This window comes from Zea mays, chromosome 5 (genome assembly GCF_902167145.1).
Source record: "Zea mays cultivar B73 chromosome 5, Zm-B73-REFERENCE-NAM-5.0, whole genome shotgun sequence".
Lineage (NCBI taxonomy): Eukaryota > Viridiplantae > Streptophyta > Magnoliopsida > Poales > Poaceae > Zea > Zea mays.
This window is the reverse complement of record NC_050100.1, coordinates 136,928,208-136,949,178: the sequence shown is the minus strand read 5'-3', so window position 1 is coordinate 136,949,178 and position 20,971 is coordinate 136,928,208. Positions and strand designations below refer to the sequence as shown.

The 20,971-nt window shown below is 43.4% G+C and overlaps 1 protein-coding gene across 1 annotated transcript; it reads right to left on the bottom strand.

Moving 5' to 3' along the window:
- Positions 1-2,786: 2,786 nt before the first annotated feature.
- Positions 2,787-18,521, bottom strand: LOC100304343 (uncharacterized). Its single transcript, NM_001165781.1, has 8 exons — positions 17,987-18,521; positions 17,118-17,198; positions 16,416-16,593; positions 13,941-14,294; positions 13,574-13,668; positions 4,617-4,711; positions 3,689-4,132; positions 2,787-3,217 (listed from the first exon to the last, which is right to left on the bottom strand). Exons 1-8 carry the CDS (start codon positions 18,148-18,150, stop codon positions 3,036-3,038), a joined length of 1,593 nt encoding a protein of 530 aa, NP_001159253.1. The 5' UTR covers positions 18,151-18,521; the 3' UTR covers positions 2,787-3,035.
- Between the last annotated feature and the right edge of the window lie 2,450 nt (positions 18,522-20,971).

Sequence of the window (20,971 nt, the reverse complement as noted above, 5' to 3'; positions counted from 1 at the left end):
GCCAACAGAGTTTCCACTAGAGGAGGCATCGGACTGTCCGGTGTGCACCGGACAATCACTATTCACTACCCGGTGCACGTAACGGCTAGCTGTCAGAACTAGTCGTTGGCTGCACACCGTTGGCACACAGTTGGCTCACCGGTGGCACACAGTTGGCTCACCGTTGGCACACTTTTGGTGCACCGGACTATCCGGTGTGTCGGAACTAGCCGTTGGCTGCACACCGTTGGCACACAGTTGAATCACCAGTGGCACATAGTTGACGCACCGTTGGCACACATTTGACACACCGTTGGCTGACAGGACTGAATGGTGTGTCACCCTTACAACAATCTTCTTTTCAACGGCTAGTTGAGTTGGGGCCTATATATACTTCACCCAACCAGCCATTTGAAGGTGTGGGAGCCCAAGCAACATACCAAGGCATATTGTAGACATTTCCAAGTGCTCAAACACACAAGTGCTTAATAGAATCACTCGGTGATTAGCGTAGGTGCTTTGCGAAGTGCTTAGGTTAGTTAGACCGCATTAGCGCTTGCTCTAGGTGAACCCTAGTTAGTTGAGTGAGTTTTGTAAAACCACACAACACCTCGGCTCTTGCGCGAGCCGTTGTAATTGTACCGAGTGGAGTGAGAGTCTTGCGAGACCGTGACAACCGCGTTTGTATTACAGCCGCCATCGTGTACCGGAGGGAACGAGGCCCGCGGCGTTTCGGCCAGAAGCTCGATAGTGGAGACGGCGGGGAGCATCCGAGAGGAGCCGGAAGCGGAGCACCACTTGCGTGTGGAGAAGGCCCGCGGCTCTCTACGGAGTTACTCAACCGAGGTGCTTGGCCCTCGCGTGGGCTTCCCTTTGCGTAGGGGCACCAACGAGGATTAGTCGGGACCTTGCGTGGTTCCGGATACGTCGGTAAAAATACCGACGTCATCCACGAGAGTTTGCATGTCTACCTTGCTCTTTAACTTCCGCATTTATATTAAGCATTTAAGTTTCAATCTTGTCTTTATGCTTATATAGTGTAGATTGAAACTTAGCCATTGCGGTAGAGATAGCAACACTTAGACAAAACTTAGCCACATTCTAATTTGATTATTTGCATAGGTTTCGCTCTAGGGATTTATTTGTGGTCTAGTTTAGTAAAAGTTTTAGAAGTCCTAATTCACCCCCCTAGGCGTCACCCGATTCCTACAGGTGGGCATTTAGAGAACAAATTTTATACCCCCAAATTCAGGGTGGTACAATTATATGCATTGAACGACTCCCCTATTTCACATTAATACAAGGAAAAAGTTTAAATTACTCCCATCACCTATGAAAAATGTTTACATAACACCCTAAAGTATTTTTAGTTTATTTTACCCCTTCACACCTTTGAGTTGGTTCAATTTACCCTTTAACAAATTTTATCTTTTTTCATTTATTTGTGTACAAACAGGTTTTGAGTTCAAATTTTGTTGGTTAGTAACTAATATCATAATTGAGTCCAGAAAATATATAATTTTTTTTATAATTATTTTGATAGGTTAGGGATCAGATAAGATAATAACTTTAACGATATAAAACTAAATATAAAATAATGATGAAAATAGATTTGTCTTTTTTGTTTTTTCATGTATCAGTTGAATTTTAAGTCCATATTTTCCAAGATGATTGTCATAACTTGTATTAGAAAAATATGTTAAGAATCTTTCATCGTTATTTTATATTTAGTTTTATACCATTAAAGTTATTACCTAACCTATCAAAATAATTATAAAATCATAATATAATTTAATAGTCTAAATTATGCTATTAGCTACTAACCAACAAAATTTGAACTAAAACTCACTTTGTACATAAAGAAATGAAAAGGATAATTTTTTGTTAAGGAGTGTTGGGGGCCTTCTATGTCGAATACCACTCGTCTAACCTTTGGCTTCGGCACAAGCAAGTATATTTTAGGAGCATTTGTACTGATGGACAAAGCCAGCCTTCGGCCCGAAAAGTGTGCAAAGAAGCTTCACCCATGCATACAAGTGTAAAAGTTGCTAACTAAAGTCGATAGCTTCGGTAGCAGCAGAGGAACTCCGGACGCAATCCGAAGGAGAGAGTGACGAAGGCCCAACCCGCGTGGCCAATGTTGGAGAAAAATACATTATTGCCCTAATTGTAAACAATGTGTAAAACCTAAAGGGCATAGTTGTAATTTTGTATAAAGACGGTTTATTTCTCTATAAATAGATGAATAGTGATCTGCATAAGGTACCTTTTCGAGGACAACAGCTTCGTGTTGCTCAGCCCTCAAAGAAACCTTTGTGTCACCTTACATTAAGGAGCCAAAAGTATGCTTGTAAACTTACCTAATGTAAAAAGAGATAGAGTGAAAATGCTAAGACAAAGAAGATAAGTTTCATATCCCATGGTGTGATGTTGTTTCATTCTGCATTGTTTCATTTACACTTCTTTATGAAGACCTTCGTCCTTCACATTAACACTTCGAAGAAGCGTTAAGTCAAGGGCGAAGATCTACATTCTTAACTTGTGTTTGCCTTAATTTTCAACATCTTTAGTGGATTAAAATCAAGTATCCAACAAGGAGTAAATTGAACCAACTCAAAGGAGTGGAGTAAAATAACTAAAAAATACTTTATGGGTTATAATATTATCCATAGGTGAGTGGAGTAATTTGAACTTTTTCCTTAATACTTCACATAACATGCCAACCTATTCGCATACTCTAAGCCCGGAAAGTGAAGATTGTTTTCAGTAATCAAATCAGGAAGGATCAGCTTTAAACAAAACCAGTTAGTCAACTCGAGCATCGAACAATGAAAATTATCATTTATTAAATTACAACACGATGTAGCAGGCAACTTTTGTTTCCTGCTACTAAACGTCTAATGCATGAATGGTAGTTCATTTCCTACAAGGCCTGTTGCCAGAAATGGCAACAAAAACTATAGTATCTATCTCGCCCAATGCCGATCTATGTACCGAAATCATTTGCAGTGCAGGCGTCTTGAAATGAAGAGGCTGAATTCTGTACCGAGTTTTATTTAGCTTCCAATACTATCTTTCGATCCACCATTTGGTGTAGGCTGTTGATTAGTTCTTGGGGTTTCAATAGTGCTTGAAGGAGGAGATTTTTCTTCATCTTCTGTTGCAGAAAGGGCAGGTGGTGCTCCATGATGCTGTTGGGCATCCAATTCCATTGCTGCCTCTAATGAGGATTTGTGTTCTGCGACATAAGCATAAATGTCAAAAAATGGAAAGCTCATTTGAATCTAATCATTAAGGGGACATGCATTTATGGGTATGAGAAGCTGCACCTATAAATTTTCAACAATATCAATAAGAAGATAATATTGCATGGGTATGAAAATGCCAATTTCTAGGATCTTGGTTACTAAAAAGAAAACAATAGATGGTTATGTGAAAAAGCATGGGTCTTATAGCCTTTGTTCATGTTACCACGTAAAGTTACCTTTCGCATAATATTTATGTTGTGATTAATGAGTTCTAAATAAAAATTGATTTCCATACATAGGGAAGTAGTCTAGCTCCTGTTTGGAGAGAGAGATTCGTTCAGATTTGATAAATCTTGAACGGTCAAATTTTACTGGCTTAAATGTCCCACGGAAGCATTGCATTCACACGTAAAAAAACTGAATGACATGTTTTATGAAGGACACAGCAATGAGACACTCACCATTTATTTTTCCACGTGTGATAATCACCCGGAGATACTCTCGCAACCCAGTCAATACTAGGTTTTCTTGTGCAGCATTTATCTCAGAAATATCTTGATCACACGAAACCAAAGGAAATGAACTTCTATAATCATTTCCAAATGTGGTATTCTGTTCTTCACACATCAGTGCTTGTGTTGTTGGAGATGCAGGCTCATTTCCAAATGTGGCATCCTGTTCATCACACATTAGTGCTTGTGTTGTTGGAGATGCAGGCCTAGAAAAATCCAATGTTTTAGACCGATGGGAGCCCGTTTCATCGATGTTGGGTTGGTCACTACATCCTTCGCTAAGGATGACCATGGAGGAGGCTTCTTTGAAGTCCTGCTGTTTGCAGTTACCATTGCTTAACCCATTATTTGACTGGGATCCCTTCTCTTCAGCAATCAAATCTGTTTCATCATCTGTAAATACAAGCAACAGAAAAAAGTTAAAGGTATATCTACGGTTACGACAATTAATCAATGTCACTTGTATACAATATTACATCTTGCACACATAATTGTGAGGTCAAAGAATGGCATAAGATACCATATGTCACTTGTATACAATTACATCAAAGTTTTGGCCCAGACTGCCTCTGCGCTTCTAGTTAACTTATATGAAGTCTGAAGACTGGAAATAAATGTGGTGGGGAAGCCAAGGAACTAACAAGCAATCTGAAAATTCTGCTACGAAAGATATTTGGATAACTGGGATTTGGAAAAAGGGACAGGTGTGTACGACTGGGTTAGTGCCTTCCAAGTTTCATGTCATTTCATATTGCCAAATGCCAACGCACAAAACTCTTTCATCGATGTGTAGTACTTCACCTAGAACTGGTGTCTATGCAAATCTTGGGTTCCTTAAATATTTTATATAAAACAATAATGGACAAAGACTCTGTACCAGCTATTGTCGCTGCAGCCATTCTGCAAACCATCACCAACTGCTTGACTAGATCATTGACCTCACTGAGGTGGATGGTGTTTGCCAGTGGAGACCTGAGAAAACACTGCATCTCATCAGAAGGTACATAGAATAAACAGAGAGAACAAAATTGCTCGTTATAGTATGTTTGTGTGTTTGCTGTTTTTTCGGTTGTTTTTAGTTTTGGTGGGTGGGGGGGTTGGGATTGGTCCCTCCACCCTCCGTTTGTAACGTACTGGTTGGGGGTTCAGGTTTGGTCTTTTGACATCTCCTTTGTAGCTATGAAATCTCTGTTGTCCATTGATCCCGCTCTGAAGAATCCTCCCTTCGCCAGAGTACTAGCGATTGAAAAACACTTGTTTCTTGGTTTAGACTAAGCTTCCGATAAGAATAGTCAATTGATGTTGAGATATCTTCATTGGATTGGAACAGCTGTTTTGATAGGATTTGGATTTATCGTGGGTTACCGAGATCGCTTCCTGGATGAAAGTTGGGAATGAATCGGAGAGATCCGCAAACCAATGAATGGTGAAAGAGGTAGCTAGAAAAGCTTAGCACAACACTTCTTAATGAAATGGCACATAGCTTTTTATTGTTCGAAAAAATATAGATTTTAGTCCTAAAAATTACTTTGTACAACATTTGCAGATTACCATAGATGATTTATTTGAAAAATCTGTGGGAAAGTCACAAGATGCAACAGCGGCATTGCAATTAAATGTTTGCTTGTAGTGCCATATGAAAGGTCAGTAGGGTTTATAATCCAATGCATAACCAAGAGTCTTTCTTAAACCCACTCTCTAAACCATCATTTAGAGAGCCATTTAATAAAAACCACTATATATATCTTTTCATCATCCAACAGTTTCTCTATATCTTGTGTGCACTCTAGAGAGCCAATCCTGCTCTCTATCTTTGTTGGCTAGCGAGCAATATAGAAAGGAGGATGGCAATATTAGGAGATCCATGTTGGAGGGTATTTTTTTTACCAAAATCTCTATTCCTATCTTTTTTTTTGAATACACAGGAGAGCTGCACATGTTTGTATTGAGAGAGGAAAAAAACGGCCCCTTACAAGTTACAAAATTAACCTCCTTGCTCCGGATCGAGCTGTAAGGAGACTATGAAGTAAATGACTGAGCGAGAACTATGAAAACACAGAATGTAAGACCTGACCACACACCTTGATAGCTAAGTTACCACAAGTCCACAACACCTTGACCTAAATAACTCGATCCGGATGGCCTCTCCACTTCCACCTCCACCTCCACCCCCACCTCCCTCCCACGCCCCCAACCCTCCCACCTCCACCCACCACCCCTGCCCCTCGCCGGCCTCCACCCCGGAACCGGCGACCAACCCAGAAAACTCCCTTGGTGTCCCTCTCGCTCCACATGTGGGCCGCCTAAAGGCTCAACGTTGGAGTGATACTAGTCCAGTCTCATCATCTGGTGACTCCTGGCTGGCACCCCAGTCCTATAAGGAGGCCCTGTTAGCATATCCCTTGGCTCCCGCGGCTCCTCCCCCGGCACCAAGTGTGAAGCCTGTCTACTCGGCGAAGGCGGTGGCTGATTCCCTTCCTGTGGTGCAAGGCCGGCGGGCTGGTCCCCGGCATGACGACGACGGATGGCAAGTGGTGAGGAGTAAGAGGAGGCAGTTTCGCGGTGTTCAACTCCCTCGTCGAGAGCCCCCGGTGGTTCTCCGAGGACGGTGTTTCAACTGCTTCTCCTCCGGCCACCTGGCTGCTGTCTGCCGTCGACCCACGTGATGTTTCCGGTGCCTCAGGCTTGGGCATCAGGCTGCCAAGTGTCCAGGTCGCCTTGAAGTGCAAAGGAAGAAGACTGTGTGGCAACGTTTGGAAAAACAACAATCGAAGGTCTCTGTGTGGCAGCGCCTTTCGGAGCAGCGTGAAGACTCGCCAGTGGCCTCGCAGCGGGCTGATCCCTGTAGGCGTCGCTCGGTGTGGGTCCAGATCAGCAGACCTGAGGCTGCTGCGATGAAGGAAGATCCCCCTAGGATGGCTGATGATGGGGAGTCACATAGAAGCCTCCGTTACAAACGAAAGAGAAGACGATCCAAACATGGAAAAGGATCATCAAGGTCTGTGGTCGCCCCTGGCCAGGCGTTATCGGCCTCGTCAGAGGATGAGGTACCTCCGTCGATTAGACAGACCCCTGTTCAGTGGGATGGCGATCAAGGCGAAAGGAACTGGGGGGCTCTTTCTTCCTGTACCCTTGAATTCAGTGATGACATGGCTCGTGAAGAAGCAAATATGAGAAGAGCCCTCTTCGTTACAATAGTGGGAACCAGACCATTAGTGATGGGGCCTGAGATTCTTGAGGAAGTTGCTCACAGTTTTAACGTCAAGTTGGAGGATATGAAGATTCATCACACCAAGCCAGAGGATTTTCTTCTGATTTTACCTGACGAAGATACTGCTTCAAGGGTGCTTAATGGCGGCAAGATTCTAAGAGGACCTCGATTCAGCCTGATATTCAAGCGGTGGACGAGATGCTCTCACGCCTCATCTTCGATAATGTCAGGGCTGGTAGACTTGGAAATCAGAGGGATCCCGGAGCATGCTTGGGCACTTTCTACGGCAAAAAGTATTCTGATTGACTCCTGCTTGATAGCTGAAGTGCACCCTGTCACTTTGCTCAAGCAAGATCTATCTTCGTTTGTCGTCAAAGTTTGGTGTTTTAACCCGGAGAAACTCCAACGTGACTCAGTTCTTCACATTATTGAGCCTGGGTTGCAGATGTTTGAGAAAAGATGCCTCACATACAAGATTCAAGTTAGCGTGCTGAGGGCGGGTTCAAGCATCACACCAGCGGACCCCACTTCATCTGTGGCTGGCGGAAAATCCCCAGGGGATGAAGACGGAAATGGAACTCAAGATCCCCACCCTCGACGTCCAGGTGGCTCTCTGGTCCAGCGGAGGCCGTTACATCTTCGATTGGGCCCACAGTCGTCGTCAGGCCGCGGCAACGAGGCGCCTGCGCAGTCATGCGCCTTGAAGGAAGTAGCGGGAGATGCTGGGCGAGATCTGCATTTAACACTGGGCACTGATATGTCTCCAACGTCCGAGGTGAGGACGCTGCACCTTCGCCAGGCCCCGCAGCCGTCTTTGGGCCGCGACTTCGAAGCGCCCGCGCCGCCATACGCCTCGAGGGAGAATTCTGGAGATACTCTGCGTGTTATGCAATTAATGCCGCTGACGACCGAGGAGCCCCTTCATGCTGAAGCGCTTCCAGAGGCGTCTCCTCACATTGATGGCGCACCTTCACCGGATTTTGAAGTGGCGGGACAAGTAACGATGGAGAAGAGAAACAGTCCCCAAGGCTGCTACTCTGCGGTGCACGAATCTGGCGGGGTGACTTCCCGCCTTGTGATTAATGGACCTGTAAGGTTTCTCAGGCCAGATCCGGCCTGTTGCCTGGTTGGGTCGCTAGAGACATCTGGGCCTGTTCCTGTCTCGCCTCATGAGCCGGCTGGGCCGCTAGAGACATGCAATTCCTTGCCTGTCTCGCCCCAACTGTGTTCTGGGCCGCTGAAGACGAACACCCTCATGATAGTCTCGCCCCAACTAGTTTCTGGTTTCCCTGAGTCATCATTTCCAAGTGCTGTCCTGCCTCTACAGATGCTGGGAATGGCTGGGAGGATGGCAGTAACAGTCCGACACAACGAAGCAACAAAAGCTCTCAAGGTCTACTTTCGCAGAAGAACTAAGGCACATCCCCTCCAAATCAGTCAGAATGAAGAGACAGAGGCCAGTATAATTCAGACAAACAACACTTCTCACTCGGACTCGAGACCTCTGAACCAATCTTTATCAGGGAAGGAAGAATTCCTCAGAAAAATCAGTAAAGCAGCTGATGAAATACTGCCAGCTCCAAAGCAAGCCATGAATACCTCATCAGCCCCACAATCTTCTCAGGTGGCTGCTCCTAGGCGCAGCCGACGCATTGCGGGGGCTGGGGTTGAGTTTAATATGCGAGATTGGGGTAATAGGTCTACTAAAAAGGCTATGAGAGCTTTGCATATCTTATCTGATGACAATGGTACTACCCAGGAAGCACTAGACGCGTATGCAAAGATTTTCAAGCAACCTTTGTCCCATAACCAGGTAGAAGCTTTGGCAGCCCTCTTTGGTTGGACCCCTCCTCCTGGACTTGTTTGTTAGGTCCCCGGCCTCCTGGTGTTTTCTGTAGTGGCTTTTATCTGTTTTCTATGGATCCTGGAAAACTTTTAATTTGGAATGTGAGGGGGCTGAATTCCTCTGTTAGGCAGGACTCAATAAAAGAATTGGTGGACTCCTCCCAGGTTGATGTGGTGTGCTTGCAAGAAACAAAAATGCAGAACATCTCTAGGAGAAACATTCTGTCTATGTTGGGAGCTGATTTTTCTGAGTATGTGTACCTCCCATCTGTGGGGGCAAGTGGTGGTATTTTGATTGCTTGGAGGAGACACATTGGGCACACAGGACAGACAAAATTTCAAAATCACAGTATTTCGGTCCAGTTTTGTAGGGCAGAGGGGCAGGCTTGGTGGCTTACTTGTGTGTATGGACCTCAGGGTGAGGGGGAAAAAATTCAGTTCCTCCAGGAACTTAGAGACATCAGAAATGCTTGTGATGGCCCTTGGATGGTGGCTGGGGACTTTAATCTCATCTACTGCTCTGCGGATAAGAACAATTCCAATATTAATAGGGCAATGATGAGTCGTTTTCGACAGACAATCAATGACATTGCTCTTAAGGAAATTCCATTACATGGGCGAAAGTACACATGGTCCAACCAGCAAGCAAACCCTGTTTTAGTTAAACTAGATAGAGTGTTCTGCTCTGTGTCTTGGGAGCAATGTTTCCCAAACGTTCTCCTCCAGAGCATGGCATCACATGATTCTGACCATTGTCCGCTCCTGCTGGGTCTTCAAGGGAACAAACCTGGGAAGAAACGCTTTCATTTTGAGGCTTTCTGGCCAAAAATGGAAGGTTTCCTGGAAGTGGTACAGGCTGCTTGGAATTCGGTACACAATATCAGGTGTCCATTCCAAACCCTGGATTTGAAGCTAAGGGTAACAGCAAGATCTCTTCAAAGCTGGAGTGACAAACAGGTGGGCCATGTGAGGTTGCAGTTAGCCTTGGCAAAAGAACTGCTTCACAGGTTTGAGATGGCACAGGACGAAAGAGACCTCTCCCCAGCTGAAAACTGGTTTAAGATCTGTCTCAAAAAACACTCACTGCTGCTGTCTTCTTTCAAACGCACTATGGCAAGGCTGAGATCTAGGATCACATGGTTAGGAGAAGGTGATGCGAATACGAAGTTTTTTCACATTCATGCTAGGCATCGCAAGAGGAGGAATTTTGTTGCCAAGTTAGTTGATGGTGGTCACATTCTATCTGAGCAGAGTGAGAAAGCTGCAGCAGTGGACCTCTTCTACAAAAATCTTATTGGGCAGGATGGACAGAGGGATATAACAATTGACCTGGCAGCTCTTGGCCTACCTAGATACAACCTGGCTGCCTTGGACTCCCCTTTTACAGAAAAGGAGGTCCTGGAAACCATCAAAGGGTTACCCTCTGACAAGGCCCCGGGACCGGATGGATTCACTGGTCTTTTTTTCAAAGTGTGCTGGAACATTGTGAAAAGTGATATTATGGCAGTGGTATCTTCGGTTTGGAGCAGAAATTTCAGCAATTTCTGGAAACTTAACACTGCCTACATCACCATGGTGCCAAAAAGAGATGGGGCTGAGCAAGTTAAGGATTTCAGGCCAATTAGCCTGGTCCACAGCATTGCAAAACTCATTACGAAAATTCTCGCAAACCGACTTGCACCAAGACTGAATGAATTGGTTTCCCCAAATCAAAGTGCATTCATTAAGGGGCGATTCATCCAGGACAACTTCATGTTAGTGCAACAGACAACTAGATTGTTTCATCAACAAAGATTATCTCGGTTGCTTCTCAAGCTTGACATCACCAAGGCCTTTGACTCGGTCTCCTGGCCCTTTTTAATTGATGTCATGCAGCAGATTGGGTTTGGACAGATCTGGAGGGACATGGTTTGTGGTCTTCTTGCTTCATCCACCACACAAGTCATGCTCAACGGGTTTCCTGGTCAACAAATTCAGCATAGAAGGGGGCTTAGACAAGGGGATCCACTGTCACCAATGCTGTTCATATTGGTCATGGATGTTCTTGGACACCTATTTATAAAGGCAGAAGAGGCAGGTTTATTGCAGCAGCTAGCAGCAAGAAGACAACTTCACAGAGTATCCATTTATGCAGATGATGTAGCCCTCTTCTTACACCCTACGGTGGATGAAATCTCCATCACTCTTGATATCTTGCAGCTTTTTGGCAGTGCCTCTGGTCTCAAAACTAATGTGCAAAAATCCAATGTCTACCCCATACAGTGTTCAGAAGAAACTATCTTGGAAGTCCAAAGTCTGCTACCGTGTGAGGTCGCAGCTTTTCCTTGCAAGTACTTGGGACTTCCTCTTTCCTTGCACAAGCTGTCCAAGCAACAGTTCCAGCCGTATGTTGATAAATTTTCTGATCAACTACCTAATTGGAAAGCTGATTTGATGACCAGAGCAGGCAGGAGAATACTAGTGCAACATGTGCTCACAGGTATGACTGTGTATCTGGCAATGGCAATTGATATACCCCACTCGGCAGTTGATGCTATAGATAAAATAAGAAAGGGCTTTCTTTGGAGAGGAAGAAAAGAAGCTAAAGGGGGCCATTGTTTGGTGGCTTGGCGCAAGGTGTGTCGCCCACTTCAGCTTGGTGGACTGGGTATCTCTAGTCTACCGGAACTTGGATGGGCCCTCAGGATGCGATGGCTGTGGCTACATAAAACTGACTCTAGAAGACCTTGGACAGGGCTTCCTATTCAGGTCCCAAGTAAAGCCAGAGCGTTCTTCAGTAAAGTCCTTATCTCGGTGGTAGGTAATGGACATAATACCCTCTTCTGGTCTGATAACTGGTTGCAAGGCAAAAGCATCTCGACCATTGCCCCGAGCCTATTTTCTGTAATCCCAAAGAAGATAGCTAAGAGTAGAACGGTCTATGAGGCCTTGTCAAACAACAGATGGATTTATGATATTCGAGGTGGTCTAACTGTGGGAGTTCTGGCAGATTATTTCAAGCTCTGGGACTGTCTCTCTGGTTTGGAGCTGCACCCCCTCATTGAAGACAGACACATCTTTAGCATAGCCCCAGATGGAAAATATTCAGCGAAGGCAGCTTACAAGGGTCTCTTCCTGGGATCATGTGCATTTGGACACTACAAGAGGGTTTGGAAATCTTGGGCTCCATCTAAATGCCATTTCTTCCTCTGGCTGGTGGCCCAAAACAGGTGCTGGACTGCTGACAGATTAGCAAAAAGGGGGCTCAATCATCCTAGCAGTTGTCCATTGTGTGATCAGGAACCTGAAACTATTAATCACCTGCTGGTCTCATGTGTGTTTGCAAGGCTTTTCTGGTATAATCTGCTCAGAAAGTTCGGGTTGGATATCTTGGCCCCCCAGCCGGGCCTGACTTCCTTCCTGGATTGGTGGGAGATGATTTCTGAAACTGTTCAGGGAATGGTCAAGAAAGGTCTGAATTCACTGATCTCTTTGGGGGCCTGGATGATCTGGAACCACCGTAACAGATGCGTTTTTGATGGACAAACTCCCAGTCTCCCCTCTATCCTTCGGCAGGCTGATGATGAGAGAAGACTGTGGGCATTAGCTGGGGCCAAGGGCCTCTCTTTTTTGGCAGCTTCCTTAACTAATGGCTGATTCCTGCTGTTTCTATTTTAGTAGTTTTTTGAGTCTGGCTTTATTGGACTCTTTCACTTATAGGAGGTACTGGCCTCCGTAAGGAGCTTATTGTTTGTAACCTGGTCTATTTTAGACCTTTTTCCTCTTCTTAATATATTTTAAGGCGCAGTTCCCCTGCGCTTTCGAGAAAAAAAAATAACTCGATCCAGCGATCCTAAAAGCCCCTAGCAGGGTCTTTATTGTAAGACCTTTTTCTTTCTCCTCTCTATTTTATAAAGATGTGCAAATCTCCTGCATGTTCGAGAAAAAAAAACACCTTCTAAAGATCGCAAACATCTTGCTCCCACAAAGCACCAAAGGTGACGTTCATCCCTGAAGGACTGCAGAATAACACGCAATTTTGGGCTAGCTCCTTCAAAAACAACGGAGTTTCTATGTTTCCAAAGTAACCAAGCACCCAAAACAATTCCAGTGTTGATGCCCTTCCTATTATTCTTCCGAGCACGCTTGATAAACTTATTCCTATTGATAAGAAAGGGGGTGCGGTTGCATAGCTTTTCTTCACATCCTACAGTCGCTTCCTTTGATGATTGGCGGTCTGATTCAAATTCCAGGGTTGAAGGGGAGGTCAGGCAGGGCCTCAATTCATTGATCATCTTGGGTGCTTGGTCTTTTGGAACCTACGCAACCAGTGTGTTTTTTATGGAGTCTCACTGAGTGTTTCCTTGATCAGGGGTTTGGCTCGGGCACGTGATATTTCCTGAGGAAGGCTAGGTTCAGATTGTTGGGGGTTAGGGCTGGTTTTGGTCAGTTTAGATGTTTTCTTCTTCTTGGATCCCTAGTGGGTATTGGTCTTGGATCTTTTTAGTGTTGTTTGTAATGGTTCTATACCTATTTTTTTCTTAACATAATGATACGCTGCGTGTTCGGAAAAAAAGAAAGGATATAAAGAAGCTCTTGGAGTTGCTCTAAGAGGCTGTGCCGTCAGGATGGCACTAGATCAGACGAGTTTTTCCCCTTTTTATGAAGTAGACCAAAGGACCTAGAGCACCTTTTGTGTTGGTTGGCTAAGCACTTGAGTAATTCCATATCCTTGACAGGACAGCTTATTTTGATCCACTTTTGCGTTATTAAAAAAATTTAAATACCTTTCAACCTACCTGTAGTTTGGGTTATACGGTTTAGTATTGGCAGCATTGTGCCCATCAAATCCTGTGGAACAGGGTGGAAGCATTGAAACATCTGCATGGTTACCCTAGCACACAAGAACAACCGAAAAAATAACAGTTAGACAAGTAAATAAGCATTTGATATATTGTAGCAACAAAGATAATGAAAACAATAAAACTGCTAGTGTCCTTCAGCACAAGCATCCAAGGAATAGTGATGCCAATAACAAGAAGAGATATTATCTTGTTAACTCAGTATTTGGTTAAATTCCTTTTGCATCTCAGAATTCATGCATCATGATTCATGCATGCCATGTATTTGGCACTGATCAAATAATTTGGAAGTAAGAGAACATACCTGTTGATATTGTGTCTCTGGCATGCTTCCTTCAGAGTTTATCCTAACACATTGGGTGTCTTCATGAGATCTTTTTCTACTAAGGGAACAAATATATCCTGATGATCCAACACTACCATTGAATGCTATATTAGCTGCTTGTTCAATATGATTTCTGTCAGATGCATGGTCCCTTTGAATTGAAGTTTCTGTATCTTTATTTCCTTCAGAGTTCTTACAGTGCATGCATCTACAATTTTTGGAGCAAAAAACATTTGCTTGGTAGCATTCACAGTACTTCTTTAGGCATCCTGACTTCTTGCAATGACAACCTTTATGGTGCTTTGCTACGAGAGGGACTGCTCCAGAATTATCCTAATAGACATTAGTCAAGTAGTGCAGTGGTCACATGCAGCTCAAGCAAAGAAACTAGAGTGTATTGGTTGGGAAATAGCACAAACAAATATGGATTAAGCTCATTTCAGAAATAACTTCAGAAAGCAGATAAATATCCTGCTAACTAATAAATAAAAAAGACATAAGAAAAATGAAGAATAAAATGAAAAAAAAATAGTAAGCACAAAATCTTGAAGATTAAAATGTAACAGAACCAAGTTACCCAACATCACTAGCTTTCATAGAAATTAAAGAGTCTGTAGAGTAGTAGAGGAGGCAATGAATTAGACACACGAATTGTCTGGAACATAAATGTCTCAATTCAGACGAACTATAAAGATTCACATGAAAATTGGCAATGGATGTTCGACACTTTTCTGGGAAGATAGATGGATACAGGGGCGAAATGTGAAGGACATTGCTCCCAGACTGCTGGCAACTGTGCCAAGGCGAATTCAAAACAGTAAACTGTCCATACAGCTCTAGTAAATAGAAGTTGGTCGAATGACATTAAAGGAGCTCTTACAGTGGAACTCATTGCTGATTTCCTTGATCTTTGGAATGCAATTCTCACAATAAACATAAATCCACAAAGAGAGGACAAACACATCTTCAGTTTTGCTCATAATGGAAAATATTCTGCTAAAGTAGTCTACGAAAGTCTCGTCATTGGATCAACATACTTTAAGCACTGTGACAGGGTTTAGCATTCCTGATCTCCCCCCCCCCCCCCAATGCAATTTTTTCTTATGGCTTGTGGCGCTTCAGAGGTGCTGGACAGCTGATAGACTTCAAAGGAGGGGGCTGGATCACCCAGATCAGTGTCCTCTTTGTGATCAGGAAACAGAAACCATTGACCATCTCCTTGTGAGTTGTGTTTGCAAGAAGCTACTGGTTCAGGCTGCTGGGACAGGTTAACCTCCAGGATTTCACTCCTCGAGTTCATGAAGAGAATACCATGCTCTGATGGAAAAGATGCAGTGATCAGCTGCATGGAATTGCCAAAAAAGGACTAAACTCGTATATCAGTCTCGGCCTTTGGATCTTGTGGAACCATCGAAATGCCTGTGTCTTTGACGGTCTTTCTCCCTGTCTTAATGTAGCCATCAAGAGGACCGAGGAGGAGAGGGATCTGTGGGTGTTAGGAGGGGCTAAAAACTTAGATCTCCTAACAGCCCCAATCCCAGGTCTTTAGATCAGAGTAGTTCCTGGTTTTTTCCCTATGGATGTCTTTTTGTTTCTCTGTTTTCGGCCGCCGTAATGGGGGCTTTTCGTGTCTCCCTGTACTGATCCGTTTTGGATCTTTTTTCCTCTCTTATTAATGAAATGATGTGCATATGTCTCTTATGCGTTCGAAAAAAATAAAGAGTTAACAAGTATTATGAAAGTAAATATAGCACGAAACCTACATGCTGACTTATAACACTGGATTGTGGTAAAATAGAGAAGTATCAGAGTAGCTGATACTGGTATGGCTGTGTTACTCAAGTATAAGTGATACATAGGTGTCAAATAAGTCAAGATAGAAACCTAAGCTTTAGTTACAACTTATAACACATTACAATGTATCAAACATACAGAAAATATTTGTTTGTTAAAATAAAGCACTAGCGATGCTATCAGGAAAGGCTAACAGGTTCAGCTAATTTGGAAAGTACTGTTAACTAAGTAAGAATATATTATACTGAGAAAAAAATGAAATTAACTTGCACTTTGACCAGATGCTGCCTGTTGATCATTCAATTGCTATGAATGCTATCTAACAGCCAAAAGGATCAGCCAGCCAAAATGTTAGCTCAGAGACAGATGATGTCATGTCCATTTAGTTCCAAGTACAGGAGTAGTAAGTAAGCACAATGTGCTAAAGAATCAGATTTAAGCACAATGTGCTAAAGAAACAGATTTACTGATGAATATGCCATCTAAATATCTGCATTACCTTGTTTTGTCTATTTCATTGATAGCTAGCAGAAAAACAATCAATGTCAGAAAAAAAAATGCCTCTAGAACAGATAGCGAAGACACATGAACTGTGGTTGGGTTCAGATAGCACAATATGATTCTACCAACATGTCACTAAAAACTATTGAAGGATAGTACCTTTCGAACGTTGAGTGTATTTGAGTCATTTCCAATTTTAGGCTGAAAAGCAGACGGATTACGCTGACGAATTGCCTCAATTGCTTCGTTTCTGGCATTCTCATTCCCAACAATGTTTCCACAATTTGAACAGTTGCAGCCATCACAGTATTGAAGTTCTTGAAAGCATTCACAGTACCTAACAAATAAACATCAAGCCAGCGAGCTTAACCTTACGTAGCATAACATGCTATACAAATAAAACATTCAAATAATTACAGAATAGTGCAATCTAATATTACAGCTATTAAGAAAATTACTTGACATTACCAAACTAAAATATTAAAGTGGGAATAATAGGAATAACCGACAAGTGGATGAGATAGAAAGTCAAGTTTTTATTCCATAAACCCAAAATTGTTGTGTAGATATGTTTATCCACTAGCTAAACAAGACCATATAATTTATCTATTTATGTCTCATTAGTAAAGAGAGCACAGAGAGCATAAATGGCCAATGCTAATAGTACCAGTTATACCATCCTTATTGAGCTCCTTCCAATACTCTTATAGATGATAACAAATTGTAGCTAAGAATGGATATCGTTAATGTTGATGGAGATCCTACCATTTTGCACATAACATGTAAAACTAAAAGATATCTATTTTCAAGAATTTATATTTGCTTTACTCTATACATGAAAATGTATGTGAAAACACTCACATCTTCAAACATTTTGAGTTTCTACAATTACAATGCTTCTTTTTCTTTGGAGTAACACTTTTTTCTTCAGTGGAGGACTTCCTGCAAAAAAAAAATAGAGTGCAAAGTTTAATGCAAGGAATATGTTTCAGCAGTGTGCTCTTTTTTGTTTTTCTAAATGTAAATGAATCATATCACAAGAAAGTAGAAACACAAATTTCGGTAGGAAGACATGCAAGACAAATCCTGACCATTTATGTTGACAACATTGAAAATTTAACAGTTGGTCTGCCCGTAAAAGTTGCAACACTTGACCTTGAAAGGTATGCACTATGTGTTTGACCTCAAAGACGTCAACATTTCAAACCAGGTGTCCAAAACTTCTCTATAGAAATGTTTAAGCGCCAATACTACTACAAACCATGATAGCCAATAGCAATCTGAGTCATGTCACACTTGCCTTTCCACAACCAAAAAAATTTAAGCATTGATGCTAATCAATTGAAAACCATGATATGCAAAAACGTATTCAGTCACATTTGCCTTTGACACAGCGTTCAGGGCCATCTGTTTTGATTAGCACAAATATGTTCACCCACAAGCTACAATACTAATAAAACTCTAAGCTCTACTACGCAGCAAACATTTTTACAGAAGTCATAGGTGAGAGAAGGGAATGGGTCCTTTTAACTCTAAGATCTTCATAATTCTTGGAAATATTCAAAAATCTCCAACTCATTTAAACAATATGGCACCAACAAGCAACAAGAGGTAAATTAAAACACCTGAGCTAAACCCAGCAAGCCACACGAATCGAGAACAAAACCATATGCAAACACACCAACAAAAGGGAAAAGGAATCCCAAGCTGAGGAGCTTCTCAGTTCTCACAGGGGGTTGAAAGCTATCGGCCACTGTCTAGGCACCGACATCACGGGGGCCGCCGGCTTGGGCTGTTGCGAAGGCACCGCAGGGGCCTTTATCTCGCTCGCGGCGGCCAAAACAGGCGGACTCGACAACTGCTGCGGGTGCTGTTGATTCCTCCCCTGCTCCATCACCACACCACAATGCCACCGAATTAGGTCTCAGGCCAGAACGTCGAGCCGGGCTCAGCAATCTGGACCACTACCGTCGCGCACCGACTCAAAAACCGAATCTTGCCGCGCGAGCTACCGCAATTGGACAATGAATCCTTTAACAAGGGCGAGTTGATAGACTCATGCAGAGTCCAAAACTCAATAAGCAGCGGGAAACGGGAGGGGGTAGCGGAGAAGATCGAAGGAATCGATGCCAATAAGGGAGATTACGAGGAATTGAATTTGAGGAGAAGATAAGAGGAAAGGCAAAATCTTTCTGGTCTTTGGGATCGAGGAGGGTGGTGCTGGGCTCGGGGAGAAGACGCTGAGGATGGGACAATGGAGGTTTGGTCGCCCTTCGCAGTTTTTTTGAATCTGAAATATTTAAGCATTTATACTGGTTTCATTCTACCCTTTATTTATTTATTTTCTCTATATATCTCTTCGCTTCCTCTTCGAACTCTGGTACGAAGGGAGAGGATGATTTGAATTGGGTGGATGGATTTGAATTGGTTTGACAGGATCGATGGCTTGGGATTTGGGTACACTGGCCTTCTTTGATTGTGGCCCCTTAAAATTTGAAGTTTGCTTAGGTTCAAAAAAAATGGAAGTTTGCTGAAAGCCATAACAAGGACAAAGAACTTGGAGTGATTTTGCTGGCTTTTTACAATGATGTTGCTCAACGAGTACTGCTGCAGTGCTGCCACATTCTATTCTTTCCATTAGTAACTCTTCTACTCAAACATTATCCTTTTTCCTACCTTTTTCTTGTTTTATTATTATTGTTTTTGGCAAAGAATTACATATTTTCATTTTTTTAATATTACCTTTTTTATTAACTTTATGCTTTTCGGTTTTATTGGGCTTATAAAAAAAACTCTATCAATTAGGGAAAGATCACCTTACAACATGCACTAAAAACATACACGAGGGAAATTGGTTGAGCAAACCTCCAAACATTATTATCGCCCTTATAAGCCATAGCACATAGATTACTCCTCACTAGGACCCAAGCACTCGGGATCAGTCAAGGCAAAATAGGGAGGCCAAAGATAAATAGTAGCTCTCTATCGATACCCTGTAACTGGGATATCCTCTCCTACTCCGTTAAGGCCAAATACCCGCATAATTACCTGTAATCACATGCTAAGAAATTGAGCAGCCGAGTCCAAAGGTCTGGACCCGTCTAACGGGGCCATTGACCTCTAGACCCACTCCTCGCTCGAGGACGAAACCGGTGGCGCCACGTGTTCCAGGGGTGAAGATGTTCAGGGACTACTATCATGGGTCCAAACCTCCACAGGTGGATTCCGGACCTCCATGTGTGCTAGTCGGACCCTCGCAAGTGGGTCGTGGACCTCCAAGTATGCCATCCAAACCCCAACATTGGGAGGCCCAAGTCTTCGAGCCAGCATGCACTCTTGGTCCCTGCTCTCCACTCGGGTAGAGGTCTGGTGCCACTATGTGGCCCGTGGGCGCGTGACACAAACCTTCGGCTAGAAGCCAGATCACCCGTCCGCATTTAATACGAGCGGATGAGCCATGCGGTACTGTAAGGCCCAAAATTTTGTATAAGAAAATAATAATAATAAAATAAATATATGAAGAAATAAAATAGTAAACATAGATATCTCAAATTATATTTGAGTGTTGAAAATCGAGAACTGAATTTTTGAAAACCAAGAACTATTTTAGAAAAGGAGTAATAGAAATTTTTTCTATTCAACTAAATGATTATGCATTTCATGAAATAATGCACCATAAGCAATCACTTTCATGAATATTTAATTTTTAAGTAATTTTAAACTCATGTCCCGTAATGAAAATACCATTTTCCTAAAAAGAAAGGAACCATATGAGTGTGACTTATATTTCAAACATTTATCAAATAAATAAATTATTTAAAATAAATAAATAAATAAATATATATTGCTCCATAACTGATTGTGAGAATGTAAAGTTCACATTTAAATTTGAATTCAAAATTTGAATCAAAAAGATTAGAGAAGGAGAATAGAAAATAAAAAGAAAAAAGTGAAAGCGCTGTTTGGGCCGAGACCACCTATTCAGCCCATCTTGCGATCTCCTTCTGCGCAGCCCAATCCTGGAAACAGCGCCGACCGACGTATGTGGCCATCTAGCGCCGTCTCACGCGTCACTGGCTGGTGGGTCCTAGTTGTCAGTCGCCCGCTGCGCGTACCGTTATCTATTTCTCTGACGCGTGGGTCCGTGCTGTCGGAGGTCGTCTTCTCCCCTGAGTCCACGACACAATGAATTTCCGTCGTCCACCCGTGGATCTCGCGTAAACAAACACAGTCGCTGCCCCGGAGCCACTCACCCCACGCATCAACTACCGCTACTGCCGCTGCTAGTGGGCCCTCACGCCGTCCGGTCTTCTTCTTCCCCGCAAGAATAGCGCGGCGTAAACAGACCCCACGACCTCCGCGCGAATCGCTCCTCCAAATGCGCATCACGAGATCCCTAGCACCCGCATATAAACCAGCCGTGAAGCTCGAGGCCTGACCTAGATGCTCCGCCACCGCATGCACGCTGCTGTCGCACACTCACTGCCACACCATCCCCTTTCTGCATCGCGCCTCGACCGTGAACTTCACCCTCCTCCCTCCAGCCTGGGACCGGTGGACGAGCCACTGGTTCCCGCCCGGGTCGCGCTGCAACGCCGCGCCGTGCGCCATCGTCGTGGGTTGCGGGAGTATCGCTGCCGCTGCTGATTCGTTGTCTGTCGTGGGCAACATTCCCGCAGGCGCCAAACCAAGGTGAGAATCACCCCCAAGCCTTC